Source organism: Solanum pennellii, chromosome 3 (assembly GCF_001406875.1).
Source record: "Solanum pennellii chromosome 3, SPENNV200".
Lineage (NCBI taxonomy): Eukaryota > Viridiplantae > Streptophyta > Magnoliopsida > Solanales > Solanaceae > Solanum > Solanum pennellii.
This window is the reverse complement of record NC_028639.1, coordinates 65,941,164-65,953,326: the sequence shown is the minus strand read 5'-3', so window position 1 is coordinate 65,953,326 and position 12,163 is coordinate 65,941,164. Positions and strand designations below refer to the sequence as shown.

Genomic DNA, 12,163 nt, shown 5'->3' with positions numbered 1-12,163 from the left:
AAAAATTGAATTGTATCCTCCTAGACTATGATCGAAATCACATAGATATATCTTTACTATCCTAAGGTGCTATCATTTACAAAAGAATTATATACCTTTTAATATACGTAACACATTTTGTGACTCTACGCAATTAAAGAGCATAAGTGACATTTGAATGTCATGTAAGCTAAAAAACATATAAAATCACAAAAAAAAAGAATAAAAATACCAGGACATTAATTTTATTAAGACGTGACTCTGAAACTTCAGTTATAATTTAGAGCGATACTTTTGCCTTATCCCAAAATTAAATATATATGAATGATTAGTTGCATATAGTCATTGGAACATGTCATAACCTCATGCCATTTGACTGATGACGAAGATAAATATGTATCTATATCTTCCTACCAACCAACACGTATTTTTTGTATTAATATTTTGAAAATTCTGGAAAACGGATACTATTATTTATTTACATGGTTTTGGTAAATGTCCTTGTCCCTAAATCTGTGCATATATGGGTCCCTTTTTTTTTTTTCTATACATGAAGTATAAAGTATTAAAAAAAGAACTATTGATAATCGAGATGTTTTGCGTGTATTCTAAATTACCAATCACAATATCTACCTAGTAATTAGTAATTATGAATTAATTGATTCATTTCATTTTACATAGCGACCGTTAATTACTGTAAATTACTAATGAGAAGTTCCCTAAAATGATAGAGTCGCATTTAAGGTCCCTGCTAAAATAAAATAGGAGGCGTGAATCACAAGTTTAATTAATAAATTAGAGCTGTTAATATGAGCTAAGTTCACTCTATCGAGGTTAATTCATATAAGTTTCGATATTTTACAGGCCAGATCAGACTAGCTGATTTTTTATGTGGGCCAGAAAACTATCGGTTCAATCCACAAATACGTGGGCTATAGACTTATCGGGTCAGCTCATTTTAAAAAAAATTATATTATTTTTAAAATTATTAAATTAAATTATAAATTATAATTTAAATATATTATTACAAATATCGACAAAGCAATATACATGATGTTAATGTTACTACTTTTTAATCAAAACAATTAAAATTATTTTTATAATACTTATTAAGTTTTCTTTCAAGTAAAAATATAAATATCTAAATATAAATACTAATCTAATTATTTTGAGTTTGGACTCTCTTTAATTTAAAATTTTAATATTATATTATATTTTTAATTAATTTTATTGACACACGGACCAAGTTATTTAGGCAGGGCTAAAAAACTCTTTTTTCATATGAGCTCCAAAAATTATAATCCAACCCTATTAAATTTTGAATTAGGTCAGACCGTCCCAACAGGCCTAACCCATGTTTACGGCTTTATTATAAACTAAAACTCTCGTAATAAAACATCTCATAGGCTAGCAAGACATAAAAATGAGAAAAATTTGAACAAAATCTTTAATTTATATATATTTATATTTATTGATTAAATAAATGTAAAAGCTATATTAAATGTCTGCAATTTACGATCAACTTTTTGAAAATAAAAGAAAGGGATAATGTATGAGTAACCTCTCAATCTATGTCTAAAATTTCAGACATATACTTATATTATACGGAGATTTTATTATCCATTGAATTTGTTTTATTAATAATTTTTTATCCCTTTTTGGCCTACGTGGTACTATTTTATGGATCCAATAATGATTAATTTTTTTTCAAATTAGTACCACACAGGTCCAAAAGTGGTAGAAAATCACTTGTAAAATAAGTTTGGGGTAATAAGACCTTAGTATAGTATAAATGGGATTCGGCTCCTCTCCATTTCTCCTCTCTCCATTTTTCCCAAGTTCCTATTTGGATTAGTGACACATAGCATAAGTTAAAATAAATGGTTAAGATTTAATTTTCAAAGTAAATCTCTAACCATGATTTAATTAATAAATACATTATATATTAAGTATTAAAAATTATTATAATATGACTATCTTAGCAATATATTATCTTGTCCATAAATATAGAAAAAAAATTCTCTTCCTAAATTTCTTTTATACGTAAGATTTTTTTCAAATTTTCTTTTAAATAATCTTTTTATCTAATTAAATGAATAGAAGTATATATACTATAATTAACTACCGTATGTACTACAGTATTTGTATCACCGTATTCGTAATCTTATTATGAAATTGAAATTAATTTGTTAAAATGATTTGATTAATCTCTAGGTAATAATCACGGATCAATATACTTTTAACAAAAGATTACAATAAAAATATTATATAAACGAAAAAATAAAAAGATCCTACGATACAAAAAAAATATGAAGAAATTTTTTTTCTCTATATTTATGGACAAGATAATATGTTGCTAAGATTGTGAAATTATAATAATTTTAATACTTGATATATAATGTATTTATTAACTAAATTATGGTTAGAGGTTTACTTTGAAAAATTAAATCTTAACTCTTTATTTTAACCTATGACACGTGTCATTAATCAAAATAGAAACTTGAAGAAAATGGAGAGAAGAGAAATAAAGAGGAGCCGGATCCATAAATGCGTCTCTGAAATTTCAAACATAATTGAGGGAATACTTGTAAATTTTTCCTAAACAAATGAATATATAGTATGGTATGAATGGTAAGTTAGTTCATTTACATTTGAGTATAAATATAAATATAAATAAAATCTTCACTAGAACTGAACACTCCATTTATTCCTTGTGTTGTCAATTCAATATATACGCTTCGCCCAGTAAGACAGTAAACAAAAATTTCTGATTCTAAATAATGTTTATAAAAATCCAATAATCAAATTTGTATATAGTAGTAAAGTAATTATTTTGGAATTATTAATCTTGAACACATTTATTCTTCAAATACATGTTGTGTTGTAGTACATGTAAATTAGATTAAAAGTTTGTCTATACTTGATATTTATATTATTTTATGTTTATCAAATATTTATCAAATAAAAATGTATTCATTAGCTAATTGATCTCATACTGTAATCTAGTCATTCTAATACTATAATAACTTGTTCAGCAATCATGTATAAATATAACCCTAAATATAAGAAACTTGTACATTAATTATCAAACTACTTGTATTTATTGTCCCTAACAATATATTTTTTTTTTAAAAATTACAGATTTAATTTTAAAATTTTCACCTATAAATACCATTTAATAAAATTGATAATATACATTATTATCTACACCAATAATGTATGCGATTTAATAACATAATCCATTTTCCTAACAATGGACCATTGACAAAGATCATTCATTCACCCAAGCCTCCAATAAAAAGGCATGTTAGAGCCGTTGTCTTCAAAAATAAATTATGTAATGCAGAAATACAAATTTAATTAGATTTCAAAATAAGATAAATGAAAAATATCTTTTATTTTTTTAAAATTATTTAACTCTTCTTTTAACAATAAAATAATTTAATAAAATTAATATACTATTAATTTATTTTAAATAAATTTTGTATCAAATTAAAACGGGAAAGAGATAGAGTAATAACTAGTAGTAAAAGAGAGAAAACAATGGTCCATACCAGTTCATTGAACCCACCATTTTTGGTTGTAGAATCTGCCGTCCACGTGGTGCAATCGTTATAGAGAGTCTAACGGAGTTCTCTAACCATTGGACCACGTGTTCTTCTTCTCGAACATACTCCACTATACATGTACCCTAAAAGGCCTACGTGTCCCTCTTTTGATACCATACTCAACACTCCCTGCATTTTCATTGGTTACTACAAACCGGGCCCATCCTAAAATTCTCAACCCGATAGGTTCTGTCACATGGGGCTCACCTTAACATAGCGCCACGTTATAACATCAGCCAATCACCTCTCTACGCTGTTTCACCTCTCTTCTCCCACGTGTTAATCAATTTCCTCACACGCGTCCTCCCTTTTCTCTTCCCACTTATAAATTCATCTCCCCTCCTTGAACTTCATTCTTCATTCATATCAATATCAAAAAAATTTCTCTCAACTTATTTTCATAATAAAACTCCATAAATGGATGGGAGAGGAGGGTGTTGTATTGCTAGGTATGCAGGAGGTGCGTACGATATGTCAAAAGTGGATAGGATAATGCTTAAATTCAGACCTATAGCACCTAAACCAGCAGCAGCCGGTAGTTCTGTTTCCGGCACGACTACTCCACCGCAAAAATCTGAGGTTCCGGTTCGTACTGGACGGTGGAAGAGAAGGTATGTTAAGGACAATAAAAATAGTAATAATAACAAGAGATCTAGTAGCGGCGGGTGTAGTCCTACTCCTAGTCGTAGGAAAAGGAAAGCTCGGTTGGTTGAAGAAAATGAATCAAGCGCAAAAACAGTGTCTGGTGGAGAAACGGTAGTTACTCTGCCGTTGTTATCGGAGAGTCCTGAGAGGAAGGATAATTCAGTTGATGTGATGAAAAAAAATGCTCCGATCTGGTTGAGTTTTGGTGGTAACCAAGGGAATAATAATGATAACAGTAATAATAATGGTCAGCTGCAGGGAGTGGGTATGGATCGGTCAGTTGTGATGTTTCCTCAGCCAGTACGAGTAGTGGGGTCATGGGTAAAGGTGGAAAGCGTTACAGACGCGTGGGTGGAAGGGTATGGGTTAGGACGTACGGATGAGGAAAAACTTATAAATCTGGAGCGGGACAGCTGTCCAGGGTTTATATCAGACGGTTTAAATAGAGTTAGGTGGACCAACAAGGCATATAAGGCGATGGTGGGTGATGGGGCAGGGGAAGTAGTTGTTTGGCTAGTGATGAAAGATGATGTAAGGCTGCCGGAGGGCAAATCCACGGCGGCGTTCACTTGCCGGGTTAGGGTTGTCAGGTGCGGGAAGGAAAAAAATTCATTGATTCTGCCGTGCGATGTGTGGAGAATGGACGGCGGAGGATTTGCATGGAGGTTGGATACAGAAGCCGCTCTCTCTTTGGGGCGGTAGGTAATTGAAGTAATATCAACTCCACCCGAAGGGTAAACAAGTAAAGCTGTATGCCAAACCATTAATAAAACTTTGCCACCTCACCTTGTGCCTTGTCTACGTAAAGAGGACATGCAGATGACTTGCATGTGCTTTTATCAGAAGAAAAATTGTGAATATCTTTTTAGAGTTCAGAAATGTTTTTTTTAGGTGAGTTTATTTTTTTTTTGGTTTTTTCAAGGTGGAGTTTGGATGGTGGCGGATTTACTTATGCCCAGTTGTAGTTGTGTGGTTTATGGAATGTTTGTTAGGGATACTTATTGATATACAGTTACTACTAGCAGTCATAGTTGAACCAGGGAAAACATATCTGTTATCTGACTTCGGACTTCGCGTTCCTGTTTCTAATTTAACATCTTACATACATATTTTGTTCAACTATTTCACACAATCAATTTATCACTCTTATTATTATACGTTTGTATGGCTTGGACAGTCTTTTTTCTCATCTTTGTTACCATCTTCACCATCAGTTGATTGCTAAAAATTAGAAACATTTATATGAAGACAGACTAACAGCAGGACCAAAAAAAGTAGTAATCGGGAGATTGTAGAAGGAAATGAACGTGGTAATGAAATTTAATCCCGAGTAGGATCTGAGGTTATAGTCTGTAGTATAATAATCTGTATTAACGACGAACTGTAAATCAAAAGAATTTTAAATTAATTATTCATACATCTCAAAGTCTAATTATGAGTATTATTAAAGAGTAGATGGACGACATGCACTGAGCTTCTTCGAAAATGGAAGTATTATGAGTATCGGATCTTTTCACCTATTTTTTGTTTCCAACTAGTAAAATTTCCTTAAATGTCCGTAGTTTGAAATTTCGTCAAAATACACATATGTACTCTCGTATATTCTTCTCTTCATAAATTTTTTAAAAAAAAGATAGGTGGGATGTTTTAAATATTTTATTATTTCTGTAGTTCGAAATTACGTTAATAAGTTAAAATCAAAAAGGGAAGTGGTATGTTCTCAAAAGGAACAGATATATGTTGTCTTTTTTATTTTTTGTGAATGGAATACGCTACGAGATATTTCTTCAAACTATATAACTATGTACTGCTATTATTAAAACATGACTCATGCAATCACATATCATGGGATTTATTTGTTTGAGTCTGGAGTGGTGAAAGATATTGATAAAAATTTTATAATGGTTATATAATTTTTTTTTAAAATTAAAATAGTGAAATTATTGATGAAGTAGGGACTTTATCCGTTGAAAAATGTAAATTGTTGTTACGATTATTTTAACTAATTGCTGCCAAGGCAGCAATTTTAAAAAATAATTATTTTTTAATAAATTGTTGCGCTAGCAGTGATTTAACGTGAATTTTTTTAATTATTTATTTGTTATTTTTTAAAAAATAAATAAATGAAATCGCTGCTAAAGCAGCATAAAATTTTTTTATTTTTTTTATTTATTATGGTTACATACGTATATATTAAATTTAAAAATTAAAAAAATTACTTTTTTGTACCAAAATCGCTGCTTTGGCAGCGATTTCATTTATATATTTTTAAAAAGATAGCAAATAAATAATTTAAAAAAATCACGTTAAATCACTATCAGGACAGTTATAGCAGCGATTTTGTTTTTTTCGACGGATAAAATCACTACTTCGTCAGCGATTTTATCATTTTGGTTAAAAAAATTCATATACTGTTTTAAAATTTTTGTCAACATTTTTCATTTTTTAAGCTCCGAACTCTTATTTGTTTAGTTATAGTGTAGTGGTATTGTTTCGTACTTAAGTTGTCGTTTAAGTCATCGATATGACCTCACCTTTAAATCAATTTTTAAGTGTGTAATTTAAATTAATTAATCAAAACTTCAATATATATTTTAAAAAATCGAGTGAAAATTTAAATTTATCCAAAGCTTCAATATAAATCTACAAATAAGATGAGAAAAAAGAACTTCTACCTAAATCATACTAGTATGCATGTTTTAAATTCAAATTAAGAAAGAAACAAGTTTGTTAGATCTATTCAAAAAAGATGATTTTATGGTAATTAACAAATCATATTTTTGAGTCTTAATTAATCTTGAAAGCTAATTTATGTGTGTAATCTAAATGTTAATTGCGCATGAGATTCCATTCGTTCGTTCTTTTTTTCGAAGTGGCACTTGTCAACATTTAACATTAGATCATCATTATTTTAATGGGATGTAAAGAGGTAAAATTAGCTCCGTAGCGTCAAAATCGTATTGGTAGATAGTCCAAATTCTTATAGTAAAAAGATTGAATCGTGTGTAAAATTAGGTGTTAGGCTTAACTGACATTCCAAAAGCTAGCTCAAAGAAAGGAGGATTGTTCAAGTCTTATAAGGAGTTCATCCATCTCATTAATCGCGAGGATTCTTCAAGTCTTATAAGGACTTCACCCATCTCATTAATCACCGATGTGAGACTTTTATCATTTTTTAACACCATGTATCTTCTTTTTCATCCAGTACTCTTCCACGTCAACCTGTAAAAGTTCGTTACTAAGATGGCATATGCAAGGATCAATTGTGGGTTGATGACCGGAATCAGGATTTTTGATAAAAGGGGTTCAAAATCTGTAAAAATATATTGGTAGTCTAACAGAATTCGACATCAACATATAAACTTATTTTAACCATATATAAATAATATAATTTTCCTGCCAGCTCCGCCTCTGATTATTTATCGAGTATGATATGGTGTCGCAATACAGTTACTAAGATTTTAGCAGGCGAAGGCGTGAGGTAGATCAATTGATGATTTCACATTCCCCAAAAGTGGGCCTTAGGCACTTGATCCATTTTTTGACACTTACTCCATGCATAGTCCATATAGTTGGCAGAAAAACTTATCTGTTATATTTGGGCCCAATGGCATGTGTCCTTATAGGTCACGGCTCTGCTTGAGTTATAAGAAAAAAATTGAAAGACGTATCAACAGCGCGCGTATTTCAAAGTAGTATTGGTGATTCATTTGCAAAGTGTCGTTCAGTGGGGAATACTTTTTGCATGCATGTACCGCTCTATCAAAAGAGGGACGGCGCTGCTGAGGAGTTACTACGTGTATAGCACACATCAAATATACCATGTGCCTTTGTTGATTTCTCTTCCTTCAGGCGCCGAGCTGCCTACGTACATCACAAATTTCACTCTTTCCCCATACCTGTATTAAGGTTTGTATTGATCGTAAAACAAACTCATTCCTTTATATTAAAAAAAAATTAAGAGATTTTAGACTAAATAACTAACTAAAAGAAAATAACATTACTTTATTGTAGACACTTAAATTTTGTGAAACACGTTTAATTTGAGTTGGGACTCTATAAATTGTATTCAGATTCTTGTAGGCTACTCAATCCTAAACTCTAATTTATGCCTATATAAAGAGTACTAAATTCTCTTAAAAGGCATCTCGGAAATTTCATAATGAGATCAAGATTTCGAATACTCCATAAATCGATGGAATATTCATATAGAGATCAAATATATATCATCCTAATTCAAGAAATACGCCAAAACTATAAGTCCTATGGCAGTGTGTGGTATTTTTTCGCGTAGATATCGAAAAAATAATCAGGTTAAAAAAAATCGGCTCGATCAGACATCGGAATTGCTATAAGTCCTATGGCAGTGCGTGGTGTTTTTTCGCGTAGATATCGAAAAAATAATCAGATTAGAAAAGAATCGGCTCGATCGGACATCGAAATTATGGCAATCTTAGGAGAGTAGATCAAGGGATCAACAGAATTGTATCCGCTATCTTAATCAATAAAATTACGTTTTTTCATATTTTATTTGTATGATTATTTATTTTCCATATATTTAAAATTTATTGCAAACATAATGAGATAATTTATCAGACATCTTTAATGCACATGCTTATTTTTTTAACTCAGATTCCAAATGTGATTTGATAGTATATTAAATGGATCGTGTTCGTAACATAATATATATATCTTGTAAATTGACCAGATGTCGCACTAAATTTAAGCAGGTATGCATATGTGACTAAGAGCATATATAGTATTAAAAAGGAATAAATAGCAATTGAGTAAGAACATTACTTAATTGGCCTTTGATATCATTAGAGAACATGCGAGTTTCAATTTAAAAATTGTTTCACATTATCAAAGTATATATATATATATATAATTGTTTTAATAAATTAAGTAAGCCTTTTCTTATAATAATAATAATAACTATAGTGTAATCATATACGTGAACCTAAATAGTGTTAGGATCGAATTCACGCGCACACACTTGATGAATTAAGAACACAACAACTTTTAAGAAAAAGAGATGAGATATCTAGAGAGAGAAAGAGAAAACCCAATATTTCGTGGTAACACCCCAACTTTAAGATCATTTTTAAAGTCATATGATATTATATAAAACAAAAAAAGTATGTTACTTTTAATTGTAAAATCAAAGAATCATATTTTCTGTTTTCCTAACAACTCGTATTAATTATTTATATTTATATAAAAACAATAATTTTATTTTATTTTAAAGTTTAAAAGTATTTTTATTTTTATATTCTGTGACTGATCAAGGTATTTCGCAAATGTATGGGCTTTTCTATTTGTTCTCGCGGATATGGGCTTTTCGATTCGATGCAAACTACAGTGTTGCTGGTTGCGTTAGTCCAGAAACAACCCTTGTGTTAGGAAAAAATGGCAACCTATAAAGTTTAGGAAAAATTACATAAACTAATACATTTTAATAAATAATTATTGCTTTTAGTAATATTTTTAATTTATTATTATTTATAGCGATACTATTTTAAATCTTTAATATGAATTAGAAGTAAATTATGTATGCAATATATATGAATTATAATTGTTTTTTGAAATATATTATGTTTGTTTGGTAAAAATTTAACATATTGTATTATAAGTGTATTAAAATGTGTGATAAATATATTATCCATCGTTAAAACATGTATTATATTTGAATAATAAATTATTCTTTGTAATATGTATTAAACTTGTACAAATGAATTAAAAGTGATCATGTGAAGAAAAAAAAATGTTATTGCTATATTAAATATTATTTATTTGGCATTAAATAGTCACATCTTTTTTATTTGAAAATAAATTTTCTTCCTCGTTTTCTCACTTTATTTCTTAATAGTTATGATGTCTACTTTTATTGTTTCTTTTTTCTCTCTCCTTGTAATTTGTCAATAATTTTTTTAATGCGTATTCTTCCTTATATTTTTTAATTCTCTATTTCTTCCTTTTTTTTCCTCCCTCTTTCAAGTTAAGGATTTCTATCTTTTTCTCTAAAATATTTTCATTAAAGATCAATCACAACATTAACTGTTCACGGTAAGTAATAACTCAAATCATATGAATATTTATATTCTTTATCTGGGTTATTTTAAAAAAAATGGAAATTTTCTACATTCTTTATCTTGTAGTTGGATGCAAGATTTTTCTTTTTTCAAATTATCGTATTTTGTACTTTTTTGCAACGTTTTCCTCCCCCCAAAACTTTAATATATCATGATTTCCTGAATTGAGATTTTCTCAATTCCTAATAAATAATTAATTAATATATTTCTGACAAATGTATCTAAGTTTGTCAATGAATACAAACGAACACATAATAATTTAAGATTATCTAAATTTATTAATGAATACCGTTGATTGCATTCAAAAGTAGTAACTCAAGCAAGTGTATACATATGTAAAATTATAAAGATTCTAATGCAAACAAACGTATACCAATTTATAATGAAGATGGACAAATTTATCCAATACAAATGTATACCAATGTTAATTTGAAAGATATTATTGCAAATAAATGTATACCAATTTATCATAAATACGAACAAATGTATACCAACTTATTATGAATACGAACAAATGTATATCAAATTATTATGAATACGAACAAATGTAAAATCAAAAATATATTAATGCAAACAAATATACCAATTTATAAATGAATATGAGCGAATGTATCCAATATAAATGTATATCTATGTAAAATTTGAAAGATATTACTGCAAAAAATTATAAATGTATACCAATTTATTATGAATACGAACAAATGTATCCAATACAAATGTATGTCAATCTATTAGATAAATATTGATTAATAGATACTAATGCAAACAAATGTATATAAATTTGTTAAGAGGATGAATATGAATCGAGTTCAAAGGCAAAATAATTGATGAGTAATGAACTCATAGGAACCTTTGAAATAAGAATAATCATGATCAAAATACTATTTGTTAATTTTAAGAAAAAGATATAATTATAAACTATATTTTGCTAGGTTTAAGTGAAAATGGTTGGAGATAGAATAGAGATGGTATTAATTATTTATTTATTTTTAAAAATATAAAATAATTTGAAAGGGTAGAGTTTTGAATAATCTAGTTTTAAGGAGAAATAGTTTGAAAGGCAAGATATTACAAATCTTTTATTATTAAAAATAAATAAAAAATGTTGATATTAGGCTAATAAGGGCCAATTTTTATATCTGTATATTAATTGTTAATTAATATTGAGCTATATGTTATCAATTATATGTAACACTTGTCTATTTGTGTCAGTTCCTCGTTCAAAGGAATTCTTAGTAAATGTAGCCAAAAAAAAAAGATTATAAAATTAAAAAGACCCCATGTATATATCATTAGAAAGAAATCATAAAATTAATTACATGTGTAATCTATGTGTCACGACCCAAAACGGGTCGCGAGTGGCACCCACACTTATCCTACTATGTGAGCGAACCAACCAATCTAATCCCAATTCTTATCAATATTTCAACCATAATAAACAGAAATATAATGCGGAAGACTTAAAACTCATTAAAGGAATCAATTAATAACTTCTAAAATTTAATACTTATCATCCCCAAAATCTGGAAGTCATCACCACAAGAACATATATCCTCAAATTACTAAATCTAAGAATATCTAGGAAGCTAAAATAATAAACAGCTAGTCCATGCCGGAACTTCAAGGCATCAAGACATGAAGAAGAAGATCCAGTCCAAGTTAGAAGCATTAGCTCACCCTGAGATCCGACGTGATGAAGACTGGCTAGAGTTGCGGTTGAGTTGAAGACGATGGCACGTTTGCTGCACTCCACAAATAACAAGGAAAAACAATTACAAGTAGGGGTCAGTACAAAACACGAGTACTGAGTAGGTATCATCGGCCAACTCAAAATAGAAA

The 12,163-nt window shown here is 29.1% G+C and overlaps 1 protein-coding gene across 1 annotated transcript; it reads left to right on the top strand.

Moving 5' to 3' along the window:
• Positions 1-3,933: 3,933 nt before the first annotated feature.
• On the top strand, positions 3,934-5,389 carry LOC107012985. The gene has a single exon (XM_015212965.2). It carries the CDS (start codon positions 4,005-4,007, stop codon positions 4,932-4,934), a length of 930 nt encoding a protein of 309 aa, XP_015068451.1. The 5' UTR covers positions 3,934-4,004; the 3' UTR covers positions 4,935-5,389.
• Positions 5,390-12,163: the final 6,774 nt, after the last annotated feature.

What these genes read in the sequence shown, in the direction of transcription:
- LOC107012985 (XM_015212965.2), top strand. Translation starts at nt 4,005, where the DNA reads ATGGATGGGAGAGGAGGGTGTTGTATTGCTAGGTATGCAGGAGGTGCG.